General features: G+C 35.7%; 1 protein-coding gene and 2 long non-coding RNA genes across 11 annotated transcripts; 2 read left to right on the top strand and 1 right to left on the bottom strand.

Moving 5' to 3' along the window:
• The first annotated feature begins 1,222 nt into the window (after positions 1–1,222).
• Positions 1,223–27,903, top strand: LOC116919760. Of its 6 annotated transcripts, none has more exons than XM_045174941.1 (14): positions 1,224–1,598; positions 1,672–2,009; positions 2,111–2,592; positions 2,653–2,766; positions 2,848–3,061; positions 3,131–3,624; positions 3,720–3,851; positions 3,918–4,141; positions 4,316–4,468; positions 4,874–5,143; positions 5,240–5,388; positions 5,965–6,127; positions 6,264–6,392; positions 6,508–6,805. In XM_045174941.1, exons 1-14 carry the CDS (start codon positions 1,428–1,430, stop codon positions 6,607–6,609), a joined length of 3,135 nt encoding a protein of 1,044 aa, XP_045030876.1. In that variant the 5' UTR covers positions 1,224–1,427; the 3' UTR covers positions 6,610–6,805. The 6 variants fall into 6 exon arrangements, with proteins under 6 accessions (XP_045030899.1, XP_045030876.1, XP_045030891.1 ...); XM_045174956.1 differs by having other exon boundaries at positions 6,513–6,805; XM_045174952.1 differs by lacking the exons at positions 2,653–2,766; positions 2,848–3,061; positions 3,131–3,624; ... (6 more) ...; positions 6,264–6,392; positions 6,508–6,805 and adding exons at positions 23,679–23,816; positions 23,874–24,081; positions 24,151–24,641; ... (6 more) ...; positions 27,423–27,551; positions 27,672–27,903 and having other exon boundaries at positions 1,235–1,598.
• LOC116936544 lies at positions 9,199–9,975 on the top strand. Its single transcript, XR_006648259.1, has 4 exons — positions 9,199–9,355; positions 9,464–9,536; positions 9,602–9,757; positions 9,874–9,975. It is a non-coding gene; the product is annotated as an uncharacterized LOC116936544 (long non-coding RNA).
• LOC123473898 lies at positions 20,195–21,164 on the bottom strand. 4 transcript variants are annotated; one of them, XR_006648301.1, is made up of 4 exons: positions 20,912–21,163; positions 20,705–20,857; positions 20,380–20,581; positions 20,195–20,252 (listed from the first exon to the last, which is right to left on the bottom strand). It is a non-coding gene; the product is annotated as an uncharacterized LOC123473898 (long non-coding RNA). The 4 variants fall into 4 exon arrangements; XR_006648300.1 differs by having other exon boundaries at positions 20,215–20,275; positions 20,912–21,162; XR_006648303.1 differs by having other exon boundaries at positions 20,215–20,275; positions 20,380–20,501; positions 20,912–21,156.
• Positions 27,904–27,980: the final 77 nt, after the last annotated feature.

Genomic DNA, 27,980 nt, shown 5'->3' on the forward strand with positions numbered 1-27,980 from the left:
ACAGATTGCCATGGACGCAGGATTCTATCACTAACGAATGCAGCTATTGGCTTACCTAACCTATTTTCTTCCCAATCTCATCTTGAAACTTCTTTTCTCGGACCGGAAGTTGAAATTTATATACAAATAAGTTGCGGGGGGTTGCCAACTCGAACAAATATTGGTACACCCTAATATTTTTAAGCAAAAAATACGAAAAAATACGAAAAAATATGAAAAAATATGAAAAATTTGAAAAAATACAAACATTTAATATTGTCACACGAGTTGTATTGGAACAAGAATACACAAATACAACAAGTGATGACTTTAATTCTAGACAATTATTCACTTTTAACTAATAACAATAAGGGATGACCATACCAAACTCGGAGAGCGTCTGAAGACTCCAGGGAACTACCAGGGAACTCCTCTTACGGAGCCCAGCTCCGGGAGCTCACCCGATGGAGACTCATCTAACGCAGATTCAGGGCAGCGTTTTATACCGTCGCGCGAATTACTCCCCTTCCGGACTGCATATCTGCGTATCTTTCTTGGAGCGGACTTCTCCCGATAATTTCTTCACCACGATCGCAGCTTTGTCCAAGGAGCGGATGACTCATCTCTGCGAAGAGATAACCAATATCCCTTTTCACCCGCGACAATATTCTTAAATTCGTACACCCAAATTACGAGTCGACAACCCCCCGAAGTTATCAACAAATCTACTTATCTTTTAGTTGCCCTATCGCAAAACAAACAAGACAATGGAAATGTCTTATTTGTATTCCAGAATCTCATGATCGTGTCTCGTCTTTGCTATTAGATATTTTACGAGATTTTGTGGCGTTTTGTAAAAAGTAGGCTACTACTAATACCTAAATCATCGATTTGATGTTTTCCTGTTAGAACGACTAAAACAAAATTGAATTGAAATGGGAGAAAAGGAAACTTTGTCAATCAATTAAGAAAAATGTTGTAGCCGTAAGTCATAAGAAAAAAAGGAGCAAGTTATTATTTTCAGTGGTTGCCCAATGGTTTTGCAGGCCGAGACTAACACGAGAAAAAGATAACGCTATCTACCTGAATTTAGACTACCTTGCGATAAACAATATAAGTGAAACGGGGCGTTGGTCGCGTCACTTTGTTTAAATCTATCAAAGGGAACTAAAGTAGGCCTAATTACCACTGCTTCGTAACCAGGTAAATCTTTGCGTTTTTATGAATTTGATGCACAGCAATTTAGGTAAACTTTTGTTTCTATGTACTACTAAGAACATGAGTGTGTTTTTTCGATTGTTTCTTTGTTTTTTTTGGTTTTTTTTGTTGATTTTTTTACGACTTTCTTGTTAAAGCTCGTAAAAAATTGAATTGCCATATTTTCAATGGCGTTGTAATTGATACATAAAATACAAGCAAGTTTCTAAACAATTCAAGATTTTAAGCTCATGTCATTATTTGTCATGTTGGAGACGAGCTTGTTTAGGGGAGAGGGTAGTCTAAAACAAAACAGGACCACGTCTGATGGCGGCAGGGACTGCCCCACAGTCCTGCGTGTTGGGAATGTAGTCAGTTGTGACCTCCTCTTCAACATTAACAGCCGTTATCCTCTTTGCAAAGTAGGGAGATGGGGGAGGGGGTTCATAATTACAATATGAAGTGACATTTTTAAAATTTAGTTTTTCTCTTTAGTATCTACCAGTTCTGAAAAAGATGGCAGATGCTGAACAACCGCAACTAGCGGAGGATTTTCTCTTTAAGGGGAAAAGATTGGATTGCAAAAAAAAGATTTTCGGTTATGGTTCTTTCTTGTTTGACGGATATTGGAAGGAAAATGAAAATGCAGGTGCTGAAAAAGAAGGCGTGAAATTGAAGGCCCCTAATCTAAAAAAAGAAGTTGCGATAAGAAGAATTCAAAATGAAGACTGCCTTGATGGGTGGAAAGATGTGGCCGACAAACTCATTTACCTCAATCACAACAATATCCTACGAGTTTTTGGTTATGAGGAGGACGTGGCCAATGGATGGAGGTTTTTATTTAATTTTTTATTTATTTATTTATATTCACATTAATGGCTAAGGAATGAGCAGTATAAAATAAAGACAATCTCATTTTTTATTTGTGGTCCAGGTATTTTGCTCTGGAACCGTACAGTGCCACTTTATACGTATATTGTAATGGCTGGTACAATGGACCGATGCCAAATGAATCGCAAGTTCTTTATCAAATTACCAACGGCGTCAGCTATCTGCATGGCAAAAGAATTGTACATGGCGATTTAAATCCGTTAAACGTCGTCATTGCTGCCCAGTCCCGTCCTGTGCGCATGAAAATTTCTGATTTTGGATTGAGCAAATTCAGTTACAGCAAACAGCTGTCGCAGAAGATGAAAGAAGGAGAAAAATCTTTTGAGATGGAACTCTGTCTGAGAAAGTATTGGTATTGGACACTGTCAGAGGAAACCCTGGAAGGCATCAAAGACGCCACCGAAGATTTCATTGCAGCTGGATGCATTTTGTTTTATTATCTAACCCGTGGCGAACACCTTTTTGGTTATGATTCTAAGTCAATCTTGATAAATCTCAATAAAAAGAATCCAGTCAATTTACCAAGTAAGTTTGTATACTTTCACCGCATTTACGACTCTAAATTGTTTTTTTTTGTTCATTGAGGATTGTGTGAAAATCACTTTGCGTACGAGCCCATCAAAAATATGATAAATCCCCCAGGAAAAGGATTCAATTGGTTACAAGTAGCAAATGAGGAATTTAAAGAAGCACTTTCACGCAAGTCAAGAATTTCCGTTTCGTGTATAGTCTAAGTAATCATTTTCTAAAATTTAATTAATTTTTTGATTAAATTTGCAGTCCAAGTCAACACCAACAAACTACTTGGTAGTGGAACTTTTGGAGATGTGTTCGAAGGGAAATTTAACGGCGATCTCGTTGCAGTCAAACAAATAAAGACGACCACAGCTCAAAAAGAAATTATTCAAAGAGAAATGAATACGCACATAGAATTGAATCACGTCAACGTAGTGAAACTCTTGGACGTCGCTGATTCGGCCGACAATAGATTCACGTGAATTGGCAGCCTAATTTCGTTTCCAAATTTCGTCTCAGTAAATAATTTGTTGAAACCTCTGAACAGGCAACTGGCGCTGGAATTGTGCGCTGGTACGTTGGCAGATTGGGCAGACGAAAAGAAATACAACGGACCGAAATTGCCGCCAGACGAATTGGTCCTTTATCAAATCGCCAATGGATTGCATTACATCCACTCGAGAAATTTGGTGCATCGCGATATTAAACCGGAAAATATCCTCATTTCAATGACGTCGCCCGTTGAAATGAAAGTCTCTGATTTGTCGTTTGTTAAGAAAACTCAGGAAGATATTTTTTCGCAGAGTAAAATTAGAGGAACTCTTCAGTGGATGGCACCTGAGAGACTTAAGGTTTTAAATGACACTGAAAACATGCCAGTCAATCTGCCGGATGGAACAATCAAAAGTGACACGTTTTCATCCGGATGTGTTTTTTTCTATTTCCTGACGCGTGGTAAACATCCATTTGGGAAAAACCAAGCCACTGTTCCAGGTAATATTTTGGAAAACAAACAGGAGGAAATCGTCAACTACAAGCAAAGTAAGGCATTCCACTAGTTATTTCTTTACGTCATTTAATTTAGCAAAGATTTCACTCTTTTTCTAAAATTCACTTAATTAAAATGTTTGAAAAAGATTTGGGGGCAGACGACGTAAACGGAAGAATCCTTGCTGGTTTGATTGAGGATATGATTCAATTTGAAGAAAAAGAAAGAATCGGATTGCCTGAGGTCATAAAACAACTAGCCGCTGTATTGTACGGGATGGGTAAAAACTCAACCGCTTCATTTGAAATTGAATTGATTATGGCGATTCTTTTATTTCTTTTTTTAGACAAAAGGAAATGTCAATTGAGGCTCGTTGAAGCGTCGTTAGGTGGGAAGTACATGATCCGTTCCCACCCCACTGAACCGATTTTTGCATGTGCCAATGAGGAAAAGTTAAAATTTTACACTGCCGAAAATTTGGCTATTCCGTTTTCCAATTGGAGAAAGAAGAAAGACATCCCATTTCAACATCTAAACATGTATGAGAGAGTTCGGTCACTTGAGTGGAATGTAAGTCAATAATGGACTGACTTTTTATCCCTGATTTCGTACGGAAACATAGTCCCCTAACAACATCTGAATTTGATCTGGTTGTTACGGATAAATGTAATTCGAAATCACGGACAGACAGAAATAATTTATCCGTACAACTAAGAGAAAATATAACGTGAAATCTTGAATTAGATTGACGGGACACAACTAGCTGCTGGATTCGATGACGGTACTGTCGTCGTATGGAGTTACCCAGAGTGCAAAATCTTCTTTCAAAAGAAACTTCCGAGAATTATCACTAAAATAAATTGGAATCCAACCAGGCCCAACTTATTTGCTATTTGGGTAAGTTACAATGTCAATTTTGATTGGCCCATCAACAAACTTGGGTTCATCTTCATGTCAGTTATTTGTCCTTTACTTTATTTATCTATTTTTTGCGAAATGCTTAAAATTTACTTGACGACGCCATTCAAAAAGAGTTGAAGTTTATTGGATAGTTTCATTAACATCGTCGCTATTCTGATTGCGTCAAAAAGAAACTGTTACAGTCAAAGCATTTAGATTTGATGTTTGAAATTAACGATTCATTCCTCAAATTCAAAATTGAATTCTCCATTTACATAAAGTGAACGTGCGGAGATGTCAGTTCAGCAAAGTCAAAACTGTGCCTTTTTATGCCCATCATTCGTCAATTTATTTTTACGTTTGGCCAATTTATTTTCTTTTTCTTCACCATTCTTCATCCAGTTGTATCATCAAGTTGTCGTATGTGATTCATCCAATGTCGACGTGATCACCACAATTGACTGTGAAAAAGTTACGTCTGTGAAGTGGATCTCTGAAAATCGAATCGCCGTCTCTTCTTATGATGGAAAGATCGAAATTTTTGAAATTGTGGAAAACAATTTGACAACAACTCGACTCGTGAAAGAATTCACACATGGAATGAGTTGTCGTCATCTGGAGTGGAATGAAAGGACCCAATATTTGGCCAGTGGTGGTGATTACCAAATCAATGTAAATAATTTGTTTATTGACGTAATGGAATGGAATGAAATGGAGGAAATTGAATTTTGTTTTTCCTATTCGATTTGTCTTTTTTCTTCTTGGCAGATTTGGTCCATGGACATGCCAATTCCGATCAAGTTTCCTCTGCAGGACTCCGTGGGAAAATTTGCTTGGCACTTGTGCACAGGAAATGGGGAAGAAGAGGGCGGAATCGAAATGGCAAGGAAATCAGCCAAAAACTTCACTTTTGCTTAGTAAGTCATTTAAAACTTAAATTCTAGTTCTACTAAATTGTTTGTTTGACTGAAGGCCTTTTTAAAGTGCGCGTCTATTCTTTTCAACGCGAATCACCCGATGAATCGTTGCGACTGAATTAAAATCTATTAGCCACGGGGGCGGGGATTCTTTTCGGGGATTTTTTTCTGAAATTAGTATATTCAACTTGAATTCTAACGACAACACAGTGTCATTTGACAGCGGATGCCAAGCGAAAGGCATACAGGAAAATAAACGAAAGGAAAAAGTCAAACGAATGAATTGGTGAATCCAATGCGTTTCCCTGTTAGTCCTGTAAAGGAACCTGACAGACTTTTCAGCTGGTCTACCATCTGCCAAATTTAATTATCAATAAAGGAAAGTAAGCAGCTCAAGGAGGGGAAATGTCCGCATTTAAAAAGGAGTCCGTACGAGGGGATAGGCATTTTTTTATTTAAAAAAAAATAATAAAAAAAAAAAAAAAATAAACGCTTTGTGGATTGGTGTAAAATCCATGTCCGATGTTTTTGTTTTCAGTTCCGGTATCCTCTGATGGGTTTCTTTTTGTCATTTAGTGCATTGAGAGGCAAAGGCGTTTTTATTTGGAATCCTCTGGAAAGCGAACAACAGCCGCGAAGTCTTTCCAAAGATGCAGACATAAAAATGCTCGCCTTTTCATCAGACGGTCGATTTCTTGTAGCCGGGGGCGATAAGAAATATATGATTTGGTCAGCAGAGGTGAGAAAAAATCTGTTTAGAATATAATTGTTTAGCCATAATTCAACATAATCCAACAATGCTACGCGCTTAAAGTTAAAAAATTCTTTTAACTTTAAACAAAATTTTATTTTCTCTTCCACTTTATGCTTTTCAGGACTGGGTACAAATATACGAACTCAACAACTGTACTAATAAATTTGACGGACCAAGGAATATATCATTTTTTACCACAAAATCTACAAACCTTTACGAGAATAAACTTATAGTCAATTATTGGCATGAGGTAAGTGATATCTGCTTCGATCCACGGATTTCAAATAATTCAACATGACGATTATTTTACTATTTTACCATGTCACACAATTTATGCTCGTGCGAACCATTTTCTTTCAATGTAGACCAGCAGATTATTTGAATTCGCGTTCGAAGAAAGTAACATTTCTGATTCGGCCATTGAAATACCAACAGAATCCGATGAGGATGACATGGACCATACGTGATAGAAGACGTGGTCCTTTAAAACGCCTAAAGGGGCTTATCTTCTAAACAGAACCAAGTGAAGAAAAAATTGTCCTGCAAAAAAAAAACCATATCAATTTAAACTAAAAAAAAACTTGAATGATATTTTTATCCAAATGCAGTTTGCCTTTTTTAAACTATAGATGTTAGATTATTAAATCTGATTGTTTCACTGTATCGTCCGTCTATAGTTAATCCGCATTTCATTTAGGACTGACAGCATCTCACCAATGCAAAAAAAAAGAAAATTTCACAACTATTGTGATTGGTGGAAACTTACGTGTTCCATCGTCATCAGCAAATTGCAGTCGTTTTCTTTTTCTTGTTAACTTCGAGGGTCTTTTTGATTTCTTGCCTTTTCAGCGTCGCCACGTAGGGGAGAGTGGGGCTAGTTGGCAGGAGGGCAAGTTTGCAATTCTTAATTTAGACGAATTGTGTGAAAGAGGTTTTATTGAAATAATTCATAGTCAAAGATGTTTATCGTGCGCACATTTGTGCAAAGTTTTATGAATTTATCCCAAATAGTTTAGGAAATAGAAAATAACGAAATTTTTTGCGTCAAATCCACAATAGTTGCGTGCTTGGTATTCATCAATTTTATCTTTTCTTGGTATGCATATAATTTTAAAAAAATATTAGTTTTATAGAAAATTGTGTCCTCTATCGAACTGTAACAATGGATTTGTTTTAATTAATTACAAAGGAGTAATAAAAATTTTTATTTGAATAAACCCCGGGTTGGGGCAAGTTGATACATTGCAACATGGGGCATGTCGGCATAGGCATTATACATGCATATGTATAGTACATGGCCTGTCAAAATGTCAGGGAATTGTAAGTCGAATTTTTGCTAGATATGACTTATGGTGAACAGTGGTATGCATTAAGGGCCAAAATTTGGCAAATTTTAAGTGTTTCACTTTATACGATGTTCACCTGTGAAATGTTTGCCTGAATTATGTATATTATTTTTTATTTTTTGCATTTAAGGCTATTAATCTTTATGTAAGTTATCACAACTTATTTCTGATTTTCCCACTCTAAAATAACTATAGGATTTTTGTTTATTGTAATGTTATTCTAGTTTGTTTACAACATCAACATTTCACTGAAATCCGTATTTAAAATACATGGGGCCAACTTACCCCACTACCACTGCCAACTTACCCCGTTAGTGGGGCATGTAGGCAAATTGTTTTAGCTTTTTGAACGTTGATTTCGATAAGAATTCTTCAACGTAGATCAAATAAAAAATAGCACGAGAAAGCTGGTTATCTGAGCTTTCTTTTACAATTTTTTAGGTGTCAAAATATGAAAAATTAAAGAAACCAGAGAAGAAATTAAAAAAATTGTACCAACTAGCCCCACCCTCCCCTACTATGTCTACCTTACCTTCACATTTAGGGAAGACGTGCCCATCGTCGTGTGGTGAATACATGCCGTGCTTACCTGCTACATCGTAACTAGAATTTCATGATTGTAATGGATTTTGGCGTCTTTGGTAAGTTCATTAAATCGATTTGTGCATTTCAGGGGGGTCTGAAAATGTGGGCCGTCAATGAAAGGGGAGAGGTAAATAATTAGTGACAACAGCGTGACAGAAGGAGCTAAAAAATAGGGAGTTTTACAATCCGAAGTAGAATTCACGAAGGTGACTTTTGAATGACATGGGGGAACAAGGGTCTGAGATTGACCAAAGAATTGCAATGACGTCATGGACAAGGAAGAAATGGTAAGCGTTGAGGAGGAAGAGTGGGGAAGAGTTCAAGGAAACGATCCAATTGTTTTTGCGTTATCCCTAATCATCTTGTTATTGACACCACATTAATGAATCAAATCTTCATTTCACCATCGAACAGAATTACACGGCTGTTTTGCATTGTAATTGACACATGTTTGAGTTTAGGGTATGGATCATTTAGTATAGATTTGGATTGTGGACACACGACATCAGGACGAACGAATCGATGTCGTTGGTTCGTTGAACAAGGCGCCCGGCGCCATTAGCCATAAAGCTCCATTCAAATCTCGTCCGCCTAGCATATAGATTGAAGCTGAGACCACATGTGCTGTACTCTGCTGTACCGTACTTTTAAAGCGAAAATATAGCGCAAGCAAGAAACGCATCCCACGTACTTTGTCAACACCTGTTCAAATCGAAAGATGGGTCATGCATGACTCATTTGCCAGATTATGGATATGATCTCATCAAATGCGCTATATGTATACGGCCAGATACGTATCTACGCATCTATAGAGGCTGGGAATAGAATCACTTATTGGCATGGACAAATTATATCGATATGCTCCAACAATTTTGACAGGTGTGTTCCAATGCGTTCATTGGATATCTCCCTCAAACAGGAATAACATGATGCACACGTTCATGTAGTATCAGACTTGGGAGACATTTGTCAACATTGAATCAAGGACGCAGCTGATTGAAAAGAATACTGCGCACCCACTTAAACGCGCTTAAACGAAACTAACGCAAAGCAATTGGGAAAATATCCTTGAGTGGCTTGTGTCAATACAAAATGCAATTATCAGCAACACCTTGTTTCACCTTTCCAATGGCCACGCGTCTGCGGCAATAAGCAAACGTGAACGGGGTATAAAATGACGTCCGATGTGATGGAAAATGGACATCGAGCTTCATCGCTGACTTCGATAGGCCATTCATTTCCAACGAGTGCTCTCACGAAAATGCGTTTCATCATCCAGCTGGTAAGTCTCTCTTAAAAAATGTATTACGATTAGATTCACAAGATGGCTATTGAAATGATTGATAAATGTTCAATCGAGCCACTTCTGTTTTCGCTTTGTGATCAAAAGGTACTGCTCGTCACTATTTGTGCGGCCCTTTATTCTCGAGTTGACGCAGACCCGGTAGACAACGATCAACAAGGTGATTTCTTTCTCTTTTATACGATACAGCAATGAGACGAAACTAACAAGACGTTTCCCGGTTAGCTACAATGTTTGTGAGAGGCATCCTCGGTGACTTGCAAGAAGAACTTGATAAAGGACCATGCGATCCCAGGAAGTTCGACAAGTGCTTTGCAAAATGCTTTAACAAATTGCCGTTGCTTCAATGCAGGGATCATTGCCTACTAAATGGATGCTAAGGTAAGACGATTCTATTAAATGTTGTGCTATTCAATTTTGCCGTTAACAGAACACATCAATAAACTAATTGGAATCTTGTTTCATTTCTGCCCGATATGGATCTGGACACCGCCTAGACGCTGAACATATGTTTCTTCCGTTTAAGGGCAGAACAACCCTCAGCGTCCTCTACTGTCTTGTTTTTAAGTGGCTAATACACATAGAATAGAAGCATTTAATCAAATTGTTTTCCCTAATTTCATGAATCAGTTCGAATGTCTGGTATTTCCCGCACAGCTTCGAAAGACGTAGAGATTATTTATTCCGCGGTTTAACAGATTGCCATGGACGCGGGACTAGGGGCCCTCACTCCGTTCAGGAAGTTCCCGATAGGGTACGGCCTGGTCGCCAATTTCCCATAATATCTCGGAAACCGTTTGCTCTTCCGGCAAAACAGACTCCGTATACATGTCCTATGAGGCGTGCGCTGATCATCAACGCCTTCATCCCGCCTTTCCACTTGTGTCAAAATCGGCCAAAAATGACATCTCTTGAAATTCTCCAAAAATCAGACGGTATCATCGAAATTAAACGCTGATTTCGATTTAGTCATTGGTTTTCTCTTTAGACTAGCCGTTTAAGAAATTAACGAAAACAATTCTGTTAGCGCACCAACTTCATTCATGGTTTTTAAAATGTATATGAAAAATTATAAGACCAATAGAAAAATAAACCGGATTTCCGTGATTTTCATTCAATTCTGAATCTAAATCATGTATTTTAAGCAAAATTTGAAATTTGGTCAAAAATGAAAAAGTGGGAAGGGTATAGCCTTCCCACTTTTGTCAAAATCTACCAAAAACGACATCTCTTGAAATTCTCCAAAAATCACATGGAATAATCGAAATTGTACGCTGATTTCGATTTAGTAATTGGTTTTCTCGTTAAACCAGCCGTTTCAAAAATTAACGAAACAGTGCTGTTAGCGCAACAACTTAATTTAGGGTTTTTAAGGATTAAATCAAAAACTATAAGACCAATAGGAAAATAAACCTGATTTTCGTGATTTTCATTCAATTTTGATTCGAATTCATGTATTTTAAGCAAAATTTGAAATTTGGCCAAAAATGAAAAAGTGGGAAGGGTGTAGCCTTCCAACTTTTGTCAAAATCTACCAAAAACGACATCTCTTGAAATTCTCCAAAAATCACACGGAATAATCGAAATTGAACGCTGATTTCGATTTAGTTATTGGTTTTCTCGTTAAACCAGCCGTTTCAAAAATTAACGAAACAGTGCTGTTAGCGCAACAACTTAATTTAGGGTTTTTAAGGATTAAATCAAAAACTATAAGACCAATAGGAAAATAAACCTGATTTTCGTGATTTTCATTCAATTTTGATTCGAATTCATGTATTTTAAGCAAAATTTGAAATTTGGCCAAAAATGAAAAAGTGGGAAGGGTATAGCCTTCCCACTTTTGTCAAAATCTACCAAAAACGACATCTCTTGAAATTCTCCAAAAATCACACGGAATAATCGAAATTGAACGCTGATTTCGATTTAGTTATTGGTTTTCTCGTTAAACCAGCCGTTTCAAAAATTAACGAAACAGTGCTGTTAGCGCAACAACTTAATTTAGGGTTTTTAAGGATTAAATCAAAAACTATAAGACCAATAGGAAAATAAACCTGATTTTCGTGAATTTCATTCAATTTTGATTCGAATTCATGTATTTTAAGAAAAATTTGAAATTTTGCCAAAAATGAAAAAGTGGGAAGGGTATAGCCTTCCCACTTTTGTCAAAATCTACTAAAAACGACATCTCTTGAAATTCTCCAAAAATCACACGGAATAATCGAAATTGAACGCTGATTTCGATTTAGTTATTGGTTTTCTCGTTAAACCAGCCGTTTCAAAAATTAACGAAACAGTGCTGTTAGCGCAACAACTTAATTTGGGGTTTTTAAGGATTAAATCAAAAACTATAAGACTAATAGGAAAATAAACCTGATTTTCGTGATTTTCATTCAATTTTGATTCGAATTCATGTATTTTAAGCAAAATTTGAAATTTGGCCAAAAATGAAAAAGTGGTAAGGGTATAGCCTTCCCACTTTTGTCAAAATCTACCAAAAACGACATCTCTTGAAATTCTCCAAAAATCACACGGAATAATCGAAATTGAACGCTGATTTTGATTTAGTAATTGGTTTTCTCGTTAAACCAGCCGTTTCAAAAATTAACGAAACAGTGCTGTTAGCGCAACAACTTAATTTAGGGTTTTTAAGGATTAAATCAAAAACTATAAGACCAATAGGAAAATAAGCCTGATTTTCGTGATTTTCATTCAATTTTGATTCGAATTCATGTATTTTAAGCAAAATTTGAAATTTGGCCAAAAATGAAAAAGTGGGAAGGGTATAGCCTTCCCACTTTTGTCAAAATCTACCAAAAACGACATCTCTTGAAATTCTCCAAAAATCACACGGAATAATCGAAATTGAACGCTGATTTCGATTTAGTTATTGGTTTTCTCGTTAAACCAGCCGTTTCAAAAATTAACGAAACAGTGCTGTTAGCGCAAAAACTTAATTTAGGGTTTTTAAGGATTAAATCAAAAACTATAAGACCAATAGGAAAATAAACCTGATTTTCGTGATTTTCATTCAATTTTGATTCGAATTCATGTATTTTAAGCAAAATTAAATTTGGCCAAAATTAAAAATTGAAAAAGTGGGAAGGGTATAGCCTTCCCACTTTTGTCAAAATCTACCAAAAACGACATCTCTTGAAATTCTCCAAAAATCACACGGAATAATCGAAATTGAACGCTGATTTCGATTTAGTTATTGGTTTTCTCGTTAAACCAGCCGTTTCAAAAATTAACGAAACAGTGCTGTTAGCGCAACAACTTAATTTAGGGTTTTTAAGGATTAAATCAAAAACTATAAGACCAATAGGAAAATAAACCTGATTTTCGTGATTTTTCATTCAATTTTGATTTAAATTCATGTATTTTAAGAAAAATTTGAAATTTGGCCAAAAATGAAAAAGTGGGAAGGGTATAGCCTTCCCACTTTTGTCAAAATCTACCAAAAACGACATCTCTTGAAATTCTCCAAAAATCACACGGAATAATCGAAATTGAACGCTGATTTCGATTTAGTTATTGGTTTTCTCGTTAAACCAGCCGTTTCAAAAATTAACGAAACAGTGCTGTTAGCGCAACAACTTAATTTGGGGTTTTTAAGGATTAAATCAAAAACTATAAGACTAATAGGAAAATAAACCTGATTTTCGTGATTTTCATTCAATTTTGATTCGAATTCATGTATTTTAAGCAAAATTTGAAATTTGGCCAAAAATGAAAAAGTGGGAAGGGTATAGCCTTCCCACTTTTGTCAAAATCTACCAAAAACGACATCTCTTGAAATTCTCCAAAAATCACACGGAATAATCGAAATTGAACGCTGATTTTGATTTAGTAATTGGTTTTCTCGTTAAACCAGCCGTTTCAAAAATTAACGAAACAGTGCTGTTAGCGCAACAACTTAATTTAGGGTTTTTAAGGATTAAATCAAAAACTATAAGACCAATAGGAAAATAAGCCTGATTTTCGTGATTTTCATTCAATTTTGATTCGAATTCATGTATTTTAAGCAAAATTTGAAATTTGGCCAAAAATGAAAAAGTGGGAAGGGTATAGCCTTCCCACTTTTGTCAAAATCTACCAAAAACGACATCTCTTGAAATTCTCCAAAAATCACACGGAATAATCGAAATTGAACGCTGATTTCGATTTAGTTATTGGTTTTCTCGTTAAACAAGCCGTTTCAAAAATTAACGAAACAGTGCTGTTAGCGCAACAACTTAATTTAGGGTTTTTAGAGATTAAATCAAAAACTATAAGACCAATAGGAGAATAAACCTGATTTTCGTGATTTTCATTCAATTTTGATTCGAATTCATGTATTTTAAGCAAAATTTGAAATTTGGCCAAAAATGAAAAAGTGGGAAGGGTATAGCCTTCCCACTTTTGTCAAAATCTACCAAAAACGACATCTCTTGAAATTCTCCAAAAATCACACGGAATAATCGAAATTGAACGCTGATTTCGATTTAGTTATTGGTTTTCTCGTTAAACCAGCCGTTTCAAAAATTAACGAAACAGTGCTGTTAGCGCAACAACTTAATTTAGGGTTTTTAAGGATTAAATCAAAAACTATAAGACCAATAGGAAAATAAACCTGATTTTCGTGATTTTCATTCAATTTTGATTCGAATTCATGTATTTTAAGCAAAATTTGAAATTTGGCCAAAAATGAAAAAGTGGGAAGGGTATAGCCTTCCCACTTTTGTCAAAATCTACCAAAAACGACATCTCTTGAAATTCTCCAAAAATCACACGGAATAATCGAAATTGAACGATGATTTTGATTTAGTAATTGGTTTTCTCGTTAAACCAGCCGTTTCAAAAATTAACGAAACAGTGCTGTTAGCGCAACAACTTAATTTAGGGTTTTTAAGGATTAAATCAAAAACTATAAGACCAATAGGAAAATAAACCTGATTTTCGTGATTTTCATTCAATTTTGATTCGAATTCATGTATTTTAAGCAAAATTTGAAATTTGGCCAAAAATGAAAAAGTGGGAAGGGTATAGCCTTCCCACTTTTGTCAAAATCTACCAAAAACGACATCTCTTGAAATTCTCCAAAAATCACACGGAATAATCGAAATTGAACGCTGATTTCGATTTAGTTATTGGTTTTTTCGTTAAACCAGCCGTTTCAAAAATTAACGAAACAGTGCTGTTAGCGCAACAACTTAATTTAGGGTTTTTAAGGATTAAATCAAAAACTATAAGACCAATAGGAAAATAAACCTGATTTTCGTGATTTTCATTCAATTTTGATTCGAATTCATGTATTTTAAGCAAAATTTGAAATTTGGCCAAAAATGAAAAAGTGGGAAGGGTATAGCCTTCCCACTTTTGTCAAAATCTACCAAAAACGACATCTCTTGAAATTCTCCAAAAATCACACGGAATAATCGAAATTGAACGCTGATTTCGATTTAGTTAATTGGTTTTCTCGTTAAACCAGCCGTTTCAAAAATTAACGAAACAGTGCTGTTAGCGCAACAACTTAATTTAGGGTTTTTAAGGATTAAATCAAAAACTATAAGACCAATAGGAAAATAAACCTGATTTTCGTGATTTTCATTCAATTTTGATTCGAATTCATGTATTTTAAGCAAAATTTGAAATTTGGCCATTTGGCTAAAATGAAAAAGTGGGAAGGGTATAGCCTTCCCACTTTTGTCAAAATCTACCAAAAACGACATCTCTTGAAATTCTCCAAAAATCACACGGAATAATCGAAATTGAACGCTGATTTCGATTTAGTTATTGGTTTTCTCGTTAAACCAGCCGTTTCAAAAATTAACGAAACAGTGCTGTTAGCGCAACAACTTAATTTAGGGTTTTTAAGGATTAAATCAAAAACTATAAGACCAATAGGAAAATAAGCCTGATTTTCGTGATTTTCATTCAATTTTGATTCGAATTCATGTATTTTAAGCAAAATTTGAAATTTGGCCAAAAATGAAAAAGTGGGAAGGGTATAGCCTTCCCACTTTTGTCAAAATCTACCAAAAACGACATCTCTTGAAATTCTCCAAAAATCACATGGAATAATCGAATTTGAACGCTGATTTCGATTTAGTTATTGGTTTTCTCGTTCAACCAGCCGTTTCAAAAATTAACGAAACAGTGCTGTTAGCGCAACAACTTAATTTAGGGTTTTTAAGGATTAAATCAAAAACTATAAGACCAATAGGAAAATAAACCTGATTTTCGTGATTTTCATTCAATTTTGATTCGAATTCATGTATTTTAAGCAAAATTTGAAATTTGGCCAAAAATGAAAAAGTGGGAAGGGTATAGCCTTCCCACTTTTGTCAAAATCTACCAAAAACGACATCTCTTGAAATTCTCCAAAAATCACACGGAATAATCGAAATTGAACGCTGATTTCGATTTAGTTATTGGTTTTCTCGTTAAACCAGCCGTTTCAAAAATTAACGAAACAGTGCTGTTAGCGCAACAACTTAATTTAGGGTTTTTAAGGATTAAATCAAAAACTATAAGACCAATAGGAAAATAAACCTGATTTTCGTGATTTTCATTCAATTTTGATTCGAATTCATGTATTTTAAGCAAAATTTGAAATTTGGCCAAAAATGAAAAAGTGGGAAGGGTATAGCCTTCCCACTTTTGTCAAAATCTACCAAAAACGACATCTCTTGAAATTCTCCAAAAATCACACGGAATAATCGAAATTGAACGCTGATTTCGATTTAGTTATTGGTTTTTCTCGTTAAACCAGCCGTTTCAAAAATTAACGAAACAGTGCTGTTAGCGCAACAACTTAATTTAGGGTTTTTAAGGATTAAATCAAAAACTATAAGACCAATAGGAAAATAAACCTGATTTTCGTGATTTTCATTCAATTTTGATTCGAATTCATGTATTTTAAGCAAAATTTGAAATTTGGCCAAAAATGAAAAAGTGGGAAGGGTATAGCCTTCCCACTTTTGTCAAAATCTACCAAAAACGACATCTCTTGAAATTCTCCAAAAATCACACGGAATAATCGAAATTGAACGCTGATTTCGATTTAGTAATTGGTTTTCTCGTTAAACCAGCCGTTTCAAAAATTAACGAAACAGTGCTGTTAGCGCAACAACTTAATTTAGGGTTTTTAAGGATTAAATCAAAAACTATAAGACCAATAGGAAAATAAACCTGATTTTCGTGATTTTCATTCAATTTTGATTCGAATTCATGTATTTTAAGCAAAATTTGAAATTTGGCCAAAAATGAAAAAGTGGGAAGGGTATAGCCTTCCCACTTTTGTCAAAATCTACCAAAAACGACATCTCTTGAAATTCTCCAAAAATCACACGGAATAATCGAAATTGAACGCTGATTTCGATTTAGTTATTGGTTTTCTCGTTAAACCAGCCGTTTCAAAAATTAACGAAACAGTGCTGTTAGCGCAACAACTTAATTTAGGGTTTTTAAGGATTAAATCAAAAACTATAAGACCAATAGGAAAATAAAGCCTGATTTTCGTGATTTTCATTCAATTTTGATTCGAATTCATGTATTTTAAGCAAAATTTGAAATTTGATTTGGCCAAAAATGAAAAAGTGGGAAGGGTATAGCCTTCCCACTTTTGTCAAAATCTACCAAAAACGACATCTCTTGAAATTCTCCAAAAATCACACGGAATAATCGAAATTGAACGCTGATTTCGATTTAGTTATTGGTTTTCTCGTTAAACCAGCCGTTTCAAAAATTAACGAAACAGTGCTGTTAGCGCAACAACTTAATTTAGGGTTTTTAAGGATTAAATCAAAAACTATAAGACCAATAGGAAAATAAACCTGATTTTCGTGATTTTCATTCAATTTTGATTCGAATTCATGTATTTTAAGCAAAATTTGAAATTTGGCAAAAAAAAAAAAAGGGGAAGGGTATAGCCTTCCCACTTTTTTCAAAATCTACCAAAAACGACATCTCTTGAATTTTTCCAAAACTCACGAATCAATTGGAAAATTGATTTTCGATTTTCATTAATTTTGATTCGATTCATGTATTTAAACAAAATTGCCATTAATAATCGAAATTGAACGTGATTATACAGTTTGCTGTTAGTTAACAACTATAAGGTTTACGGATTAAAATTTAGTTCAAAGGATTAATAAAAAAAAGACCAATAGGAAAATAAACCTGATTTTCGTGATTTTCATTCAATTTTGATTCGAATTCATGTATTTTAAGCAAAATTTGAAATTTGGAAAAAAAAAAAAAGGGGGGGGGGAAACCCCCTCCTTTAAAAAAAAAAAAAAAAAAAATTGAAATTCTCCAAAATCACACGGAATAATCGAAATTGAACGCTGATTTCGATTTAGTTATTGGTTTTTCGTTAAACCAGCCGTTTCAAAAATTAACGAAACAGTGCTGTTAGCGCAACAACTTAATTTAGGGTTTTTAAAAAAAAAAAAGGATTAAAACAAAAAAAAAAAAAAAAAGAAAAAAAAATGATTTTCATTCATTTTGATTCGAATTTGTTTTTAGCAAAATTAATTGGAAAGTGGGAAGGGTATAGCCTTCCCACTTTTTTCAAAATCTACCAAAAACGACATCTCTTGAAATTCTCCAAAAATCACACGGAATAATCGAAATTGAACGCTGATTTCGATTTAGTTATTGGTTTTCTCGTTAAACCAGCCGTTTCAAAAATTAACGAAACAGTGCTGTTAGCGCAACAACTTAATTTAGGGTTTTTAAGGATTAAATCAAAAACTATAAGACCAATAGGAAAATAAGCCTGATTTTCGTGATTTTCATTCAATTTTGATTCGAATTCATGTATTTTAAGCAAAATTTGAAATTTGGCCAAAAATGAAAAAGTGGGAAGGGTATAGCCTTCCCACTTTTGTCAAAATCTACCAAAAACGACATCTCTTGAAATTCTCCAAAAATCACACGGAATAATCGAAATTGAACGCTGATTTCGATTTAGTTATTGGTTTTCTCGTTAAACCAGCCGTTTCAAAAATTAACGAAACAGTGCTGTTAGCGCAACAACTTAATTTAGGGTTTTTAAGGATTAAATCAAAAACTATAAGACCAATAGGAAAATAAGCCTGATTTTCGTGATTTTCATTCAATTTTGATTCGAATTCATGTATTTTAAGCAAAATTTGAAATTTGGCCAAAAATGAAAAAGTGGGAAGGGTATAGCCTTCCCACTTTTGTCAAAATCTACCAAAAACGACATCTCTTGAAATTCTCCAAAAATCACACGGGATAATCAAAATTGAACGCTGATTTCGATTTAGTTATTGGTTTTCTCGTTAAACCAGCCGTTTCAAAAATTAACGAAACAGTGCTGTTAGCGCAACAACTTAATTTAGGGTTTTTAAGGATTAAATCAAAAACTATAAGACCAATAGGAAAATAAACCTGATTTTCGTGATTTTCATTCAATTTTGATTCGAATTCATGTATTTTAAGCAAAATTTGAAATTTGGCCAAAAATGAAAAAGTGGGAAGGGTATAGCCTTCCCACTTTTGTCAAAATCTACCAAAAACGACATCTCTTGAAATTCTCCAAAAATCACACGGAATAATCGAAATTGAACGCTGATTTCGATTTAGTAATTGGTTTTCTCGTTAAACCAGCCGTTTCAAAAATTAACGAAACAGTGCTGTTAGCGCAACAACTTAATTTAGGGTTTTTAAGGATTAAATCAAAAACTATAAGACCAATAGGAAAATAAACCTGATTTTCGTGATTTTCATTCAATTTTGATTCGAATTCATGTATTTTCGATTTAGTAATTGGTTTTCTCGTTAAACCAGCCGTTAAAAAAATTAACGAAAACAGTTCTGTTAGCGCACCAACTTCATTTATGGTTTTTAAAATGTAAATGAAAAATTATAAGACTAATAGAAAAATAAACCAGATTTCCGTGATTTTCATTTAATTCTGAATCTAAATCATGTATTTTAAGCCAAATTTGAAATTTGGTCAAAAATGAAAAAGTGGGAAGGGTATAGCCTTTCCACTTTTGTCAAAATCGGCCAAAAATGACATCTCTTGAAATTCTCCAAAAATCAGACGGTATAATCGAAATTGAACGCTGATTTCGATTTAGTCATTGGTTTTCTCTTTAGACTAGCCTTTTAAAAAAATTAACGAAAACAGTTCTGTTAGCGCACCAACTTCATTTATGGTTTTTTAAATGTAAATGAAAAACTATAAGACCAATAGAAAAATAAACCGGATTTCCGTGATTTTCATTCAATTCTGAATCTAAATCATGTATTTTACCACTCACTAATACTCATACTCTTCTTTCTTCTTACCAGGCTTCAGCATCACGCAGAGGATGACCAACATCAATGTTTCTTTTTACTTTTTTTGCAAGACACTTGTTGGTTTCAGACATCAATGCCTCTAATATTCCTGTCCACACAAAGCAGGAAAAGCTTCTTGGCTCAAGGGTCATCTCAAGCAAGTCCAAAGTCATAAACTTCCGAGAGAAGAATTTTTTTTACCGTCTAATACTATAAATAATAAAAATTTAGCTAATATTGTCACACGAGTTGTATTTGGACAAGAACAAACGAATACAACAAGTGATGACATCAATTCTAAACAATGGTTTAACTCAAACAAAAGGGATAACCATTACCAAAAGTTGGAGAAGAGTCTGAAGACCTCTTGGGAAACCAGGGAACTCCTCTTACGGAGCCCAGCTCCGGGAGCTCACCCGATGGAGACTCATCTAACGCAGATTCGGGGCAGCGTTTTATACCGTCGCGCGAATTACTCCCCTTCCGGACTGCATATCTGCGTATCTTTCTTAGAGCGGACTTCTCCCGATAATTTCTTCACCACGATCGCAGCGTTGTCCAAGGAGCGGATGACTCATCTCTGTGAAGAGATAACCAATCTCCCTTTTCACCCGCGGCAATATCAACATGCCATAGAGTTGTATGTTAAAGCAAACTGCAAACTAAAAATACTGTTGATAGGTTTTTTTATGCCTATTTATACAAACCAGCATTGTTTAGTTCAGGATAGAAGGGCAGAAATTCTCAATATTTTCCATTGGAATGTTTTCTCTGGGATTGATGTATTCACGATGCACACTGTGTGTAAAGCTGCTGATAGTGACCATACCTGAAGAAACACATTAATAATGAAGGTGTGTGCAAAAGCAGAATCCTTGTGGTTGGCATGAAGATATGGCAAATTTATATCTAGTCGAAGAAAAACCATGGATATAAATTTAAAAATAACAGTAATTAAAATGCAACATGTGATAAACAAAAGATACGCTCAAAAAGTCTAAACTATTCTCAGATGAAGAATGTGTTGTTTACCGCTGACTAATTATATTGTTGCAATTGCACTGTTTGTTTGTCTCGAGTCACATGTAACTCATTCCACGGTTGGAGATGCAAGATTAATTGTTGAAGGAAAAAATACTGCTAAAACAAAACAAAGTCCTTGAGGCACTCAAGGACTTCACCTAGCTGCCAACAAAGTGAGACATTATGGCATGACTAATTGGATAATGCCTTAAATACCTTTATTAATCAATACGCTCACCAACGGAGCTTTGTTATTGTGCAACGCTCATCGAGGTGCAAACACGCGTACACTTCCAACGTGCGTGTCAAGATCTTGTCAAGTTGTCATTCATTAACTATACAATGCTGATCGAAATCGGCCTAACAATCGATCGATAAATTCAATATGTTGTAGACTCCTCCTCCCTTGAAGGCGTCGTCTATCGAAATCGCTACATGGCAGTACAAGTTGTTTATTTATTTGCTAAATAAACGGACAACTATTAAAAAGTGGATGAAACGGCGTTCCGTAGTTGCCCCTTTTTATGTAGACGACCATGATCGAAACAATGGAGCTCACACGGCCTGTGAAAAAACCTGTCCGTTGCCGGGCGACGCACAAAGCCTCGCCTTGAAAAATAACTTCGCGGCCTGATTTTTCCCTATCTTCATGACCGACGCGCCATCTCTCTGAAAAAAATCTCCAGAAATGTCGAGTCGCTCTTAGATTGCTCCGCATTCCTTTATTGTTGAGCCGATAATTGACAGGACCCCTTCGTTAATCTCCGCGTTATCTCCTCTACAACACGACGTCAAGTTTTGCGACGCAGCATCTAAAATAAGAAAACGTATAAAGGATACGTACGAGACCCTGAAATCGACTCGAGTTGGCTGACTAAACTGCTCCACACTCCTTCGTCGTTCAGCCGATAAAAACGGGGACTCGACCGGGAGCTGCTGCGTTATTTCCTCTACAAATGGAGACCAATCTCAGCGGCACAGCATCTAAAAAAAAAAAAACGAACGAAAGATTAGTGCGGACACCCCTGAAATCGCCGCGCCATCAGCGCCATCTCTGGGGTAAAGTCTCAGAAAAAGTGTCGGTCGATCCACCGGTCGTTGTAGAAAGGTAAGGGTGCCTGTATCAGGGGGTTGGGAAATGCGAGTTTTGATAGAATCCCTATCGGGAAATTAGATATTTTACGAGATTTTGTGGCGTTTTGTAAAAAGTACTACTAATACCTAAATCATCGATTTGATGTTTTCCTGTTAGAACAAAAAAAAATGTTGAATTGAAATGGGAGGAAAGGAAACTTTGTCAACCAATTAAGAAAAATGTTGTAGCCGTAAGTCATAGAAAAAAAAAAGCAAGTTATTATTTTCAGTGGTTGCCCAATGGTTTTGCAGGTCGAGACTAGCACGAGAAAAAGATAACGTTATCTACCTGAATTTAGACTACCTTGCGATAAACAATATAAGTGAAACGGGGCGTTGGTCGCGTCACTTTGTTTAAATCTATCAAAGGTAACTAAAGTAATTACCACTGCTTCGTAACCAGGTAGATCTTTGAGTTTATGTGAATTTGATGCATAGCAATTTAGTTAAACTTTTTTTTCTATGGGATCTAATAAGAACATGATTTTTTTTCAATTGTTTCAGTTACCATGATTTTTTTATGACTTTTTTGTTACAGCTCGTAAATAATTGAATTGCCATATTTTCAATGGCATTGTAATTGATATATAAATAACTAGCAAATTTCTAAACAATTCAAGATTTTAAGCTCTTGTCATTATTTATCATGTAGGATACGAGCTTGTTTAGGGGAGAGGGTAGTCTAAAGCAAAACAGGACCACGGCTGATGGCGACAGGGACTGCCCCACAGTCCTGCGTGTTGGGCATGTAGTCAGTTGGGACCTCCTCTTCAACATTAACAGCCGTTATCCTCTTTGTAAAGTAGGGAGATGGGGGAGGGGGTTCGTAATTACAATACGAAGTGACATTTTTTAAATTTCGTTTTTCTCTTTAGTATCTACCAGTTCTGAAAAGATGGCAGATGCTGAACAACCGGAACCAGCGGAGGATTTTCTCTTTAAGGGGAAAAGATTGGATTGCAATAAAAAGACTTTCGGTGAAGGTTTTTTCTTGTTTGACGGATATTGGAAGGAAAATGAAAATGCAGGTGCTGAAAAAGAACGCGTGAAATCGAAAACTTCTTATCTAATAAAAGAAGTTGCGGTAAGAAGAATTAAAAATGAAGACTGCCTTGATGGGTGGAAAGATGTGGCCGACAAGCTCGTCAAGGGCAACCTGAATCACAATAATATCCTACGAGTTTTCGGTTATGAGGAGGACGTGGCCAATGGATGGAGGTTTTTATTTTATTTTATATTTATTTATATTCACATTAATGGCTAAGGAATGAGCAGTAAAAAATAAAGGCATCTCATTTTCATTTGTGGTCCAGGTATTTTGCCCTAGAACCATACAGTGCCACGTTATACGAATATTGCAATGGCAAGTACAAGGGAGCCATGCCAAATGAATCGCAAGTTCTTTATCAAATTACCAACGGCGTCAACTATCTGCATGGCAAAGGAATTGTACATGGCGATTTAAATCCGTTAAACGTCGTCATTGCTGCCCAGTCCCTTCCTGTGCGCATGAAAATTTCAGATTTTGGATTGAGCAAATTCAGTTATAGCAAACAGCTGTTGGAAAAAGGAGAAAACATTTCCTCTGAAATGAAACTCTGCCTGAGAAAATATTGGACATTCTCCAAGAAAACTGACTCCCTGGAAGGCATCAAAGACGCCACCGAAGATGTCATTGCAGCTGGATGCATTTTGTTTTATTATCTAAAGCTTGGCAAACACCCTTTTGGTAATGATTCTAGGTCAATTTTGATAAACCTCAAGAAAAAGAATCCAGTCAATTTACCAAGTAAGTTTGCATACATTCATCGCATTTACGACTCTAAATTGTCTTTTTTTGCTCATTGAGGATTGGATGAAAATCACTTTGCGTACAAGCCCATCAAAAATATGATAAATCCCCCAGGAAAAGAATTCAATTGGTTACAAGTAGCAAATGAGAAATTTAAAGAAGCCCTTTCACGCAAGTCAAGAATTTCCGTTTCGTGTATAGTCTAAGTAATCATTTTCTAAAATGTAATAAATTATTTGATTAAATTTGCAGTCCAAGTCAACACCAACAAACTACTTGGTAGTGGAACTTTTGGACAAGTGTTCGAGGGGACATTTAACGACAATCCCGTTGCAGTCAAACAAATGCCGACGACAACAGCTGAAATTATTCAAAGAGAAATGAGAACACACATAGAATTGAATCACGTCAACGTAGTGAAACTCTTTGACGTCGCTGATTCGGCCGACAATAGATTCACGTAAAATGGCCATCTCATTTCATTTCCACATTTATTTGAATTAAACGATTTGTTGAAACCTCTGGACAGGTATCTGGTTTTGGAATTGTGTGCCGGGACATTGACGGATTATTGCGAAAAGAAATACAGCGGACCGAAATTGCCACCAGACGAATTGGTCCTTTATCAAATCGCCAATGGATTGCATTACATCCACTCGAGAGATTTGGTGCATCGCGATATTAAACCGGATAACATCCTCATTTCAATGAAGACGCCCGTACAGATGAAAGTCTCTGATTTGTCGTTTGTTAAGAAAACACGCCAAGGTATTTTTTCTCAGAGCAAAAGTAGAGGAACTCTTCGGTGGATGGCACCTGAGAGACTTAAGGTTTTAATTGACACTGAAAACAAGTCTACCGAGCTCCCAGATGGAACAATCAAAAGTGACACGTTTTCATCCGGATGTGTTTTTTTCTATTTCCTGACGCGTGGTAAACATCCATTTGGGAAAAATCAAGTCGATGTTCCAGGGAATATTTTGAAAAACAAACAGGAGGAACTCGTCAGCTACAAGCAAAGTAAGTCATTCCACTAGTTATTTCTTTACGTCATTAAATTTAGCAAAGATTTCACTCTTTTTCTAAAATTCACTTAATTAAAATGTTAAAAAAAGATTTGGCGGCAGACGACGTAAACGGAAGAATCCCTGCTGGTTTGATTAAGTTGATTGAAAAAATGATTCAATTTAAAGAAGAAGAAAGAATTGGATTGCCTGAGGTCATAAAACAACTAGCCGCTGTATTGTACGGGATAGGTAAAAACCCAATCGTTTCATTTGAAAATGAATTGATTTTGACGATTCTTTTATTTCTTTTTTAGACAAAAGCAAATGTCAATTCAGGCTCGTTGATGTGTCGTTTGGTGAGGATTCCACAATCAGTTCCCACCCCACTGAACTGATTCTTGCATGTGCCAATGAGAAAAAGTTAATATTTTACACTTCCGAAAATTTGGCTATTCCGTTTTCCAATTGGAGAAAGAAGAAAGAAGAAGTCACATTTCAACATCTAAACTTCGTTCAGCCGCTTGAGTGGAATGTAAGGCAATAATGGACTGACTTTTTATCCCTGATTTCGTACGGAAACATAGTTCCCTAAAGGGGAAAAAAAAAGACCGGTCGATGAATCCGAATCACTTTGGGCTCTAGACTGTAAAAATGAAAAGTCTTGCTCACCCCTCGAAATTTCGATTTCGGGAAGAGAGAAAAATTTTCAATTCTGTATTTGATCTGGTTGTTACGGACAAATGTATAACAAAATCACGGACAGACAGAAATAATTTATCCGTATAACTAGGAGAAAATATAACGTGAAATCTTGAATCAGATTAACGGGACACAACTAGCTGCTGGATTTCGTGACGATACTCTCGTCGTATGGAGTTACCCAGAGTGCGAAATCCTCTTTCAAAAGGAACTTCCGGATTGTTTCACTGAAATAAATTGGAATCCAACCAGGCCCAACTTATTTGCTGTTTATTATGGGGTAAGTTACAATGTCGATTTTGATTGGCCCATCAACAAACTTGGGTTCATCTTCATGTCAGTTATCTGTCCTTCCCTTTTTTATTTATTTTTTGCAAAATGCTTAAAATTTACTGTCCTTTACTTTATTTATTTATTTTTTGCGAAATTTACTTGACGACGCTATTCAAAAAGAGTTGAAGTTTATTGGATACTTTCATTAACATCGTCGCTATTCTGATTGCGTCAAAAAGAAACTGTTACAGTCAAAGCATTTAGATTTGATGGTTTAATTTTACGATTCATTCCTCAAATTCAAAATTGAATTCGCCATTTACATAAAGTGAACGTGCGAAGATGTCAGTTCAGCAAAGTCAAAACTGCGCCTTTTTATGCCCATTATTCCACAATTTATTTTTACGTTTGGCCAATTTATTTTCTTTTTCTTCACCATTCTTGATCCAGTTATATAGTGATCGAGTTTTCGTATGTGATTCATCCATTGAAGACGTGATCACCACAATTGACTGTAAAAACGTTACGGCTGTGAAGTGGATCTCTGAAAATCGAATCGCCGTCTCTTCTTGGAATGGAACGATCAAAATTTTTGAAATGGAGGAAAACAATTTGACAACAAATCGACTCGTGAAAGAATTCACACATGGAGAATATTGTCATTATCTGGAGTGGAATGAAAGGACCCAATATTTGGCCAGTTGTGGTGACAAGCGGATCAATGTAAATAATTTGTTTATCGACGTAATGGAATGAAATTGAGGAAATTGAATTTTGTTTTTCCTATTCGAATTGTCTCTTTTCTTCTTGGCAGATTTGGTCTATGGACGACGACAGGCCAATTTATAACTTGGAGGAGGAGAAGGAGGACTTAAAAAATTTTGCTTGGCGCTTGTGCACAGGAAATGGGGAAGAAGAGGGCGGAATCGAAATGGCAAGGAAATCAGCCAAAAACTTCACTTTTGCTTAGTAAGTCATTTAAAACTTAAATTCAAGTTCTACCAAATTGTTTGTTTAACTGAAGGCTTTTTAAAGTGCGCGTCTATTCTTTTCAGCGCGAATCACCCGATGAATCGTTGCGACTGAATTAAAAACTATTAGCCACGGAGGCGGGGATTCGAACACATTTTTTTCTGAAATTAGTAAACTCAACTTGAAGTTTAACGAACGCAGTGTCATTCGATAGCGGATGCCAAGCGAAAGGCATACAGGAAAAAAAATTAAAGGAAAAAGTCAAACAAATGAATTGGCGAATCCAATGCGTTTCCCTGTTAGTCCTGTAAAGGAACCTGACAGACTTTCCTCTGTTCCCGGTCTACCATCTGCCAAATTTAAATATCAACAAAGAAAAGTAGGAAGCTTAAGGAAGGGAAATGTCCGCAATTAAAAAGGAGTCCGCACGAGGGGATAGACATTTTTCAATAATAAAAAAAAAACGCTTTGTGAATTGGTGTAAAATCCATGTCCGATGTTTTTGTTTTCAGTTCCGGTACTCTCTGATGGGTTTCTTTTTGTCATTTAGTGCATTGATAGGCAAAGGCGTTTTTATTTGGAATCCTCTGGAAAGCGAACAACAGCTGCGACGTCTTTCCGAAGATACAGACATAGAAACGCTCGCCTTTTCATCAGACGGTCGATTTCTTGCAGCCGTAAGCCGTGGAACATTAAAGATTTGGTCAGCGGAGGTGAGAAAAAATCTGTTTAGAAAATCATTGGTTTAGCCATGATTTAACATAATCAAACAATGCTACGCGCTTTAAGTTAAAAAATTCTTTTAACTGTAAACAAAATTTTATTTTCTCTTCCACTTTATCCTTTTCAGGAATGGGTGCAAATATACGAACTCAACAACAAGCATATTGAATTTGGTGACCCAAGGAATGTATCATTTTTTACAACAAAATCTACAAACCTTCACGAGAATAAACTTATAGTCAATTATAAGTATGTGGTAAGTGATATCTTCTTCGATCCACGGATTTCAAATAATTCAACCTGACGATTATTTTACTATTTGACCATGTCACACAATTTATGCTCGTGCGAACCATTTCCTTTCAATGTAGTTCAGCCGCTTACTTGAATTCGCGTTCGAAGAAAGCCAGTGAAATATCAACAGAATCCGATGACGAGGACGACGATGACGAGGACGTTAGTCCTCCAAAACGCCTAGAGGGGTCATTCCTCTAAATAGAAACTAGTGAAAAACAGGATGTCCTGCAAAAGACAATTATCTGATATTTTCGAAATAAAATATGCTTCAATGATATTTTTATCCAAATGCACTGGGGCCCTTCAAACTACGTGTTGGATTTTTGCATTCTTATTGTTTTCACTGCATCGTGCGTCTAGATTTGATTTGATTTTCATTTAGAGGTGA

The sequence above is a fragment of the Daphnia magna genome, linkage group LG1 (genome assembly GCF_020631705.1).
Source record: "Daphnia magna isolate NIES linkage group LG1, ASM2063170v1.1, whole genome shotgun sequence".
In the NCBI taxonomy this organism is placed as follows: domain Eukaryota; kingdom Metazoa; phylum Arthropoda; class Branchiopoda; order Diplostraca; family Daphniidae; genus Daphnia; species Daphnia magna.

What these genes read in the sequence shown, in the direction of transcription:
- LOC116919760 (XM_045174941.1), top strand. Translation starts at nt 1,428, where the DNA reads ATGTCATTATTTGTCATGTTGGAGACGAGCTTGTTTAGGGGAGAGGGT. An exon ending in CCAACTTATTTGCTATTTGG is followed by an intron (nt 4,469 to 4,873) that starts GTAAGTTACAAT and finishes TTCTTCATCCAG; the next exon opens with TTGTATCATCAAGTTGTCGT. An exon ending in GTGGTGATTACCAAATCAAT is followed by an intron (nt 5,144 to 5,239) that starts GTAAATAATTTG and finishes TCTTCTTGGCAG; the next exon opens with ATTTGGTCCATGGACATGCC.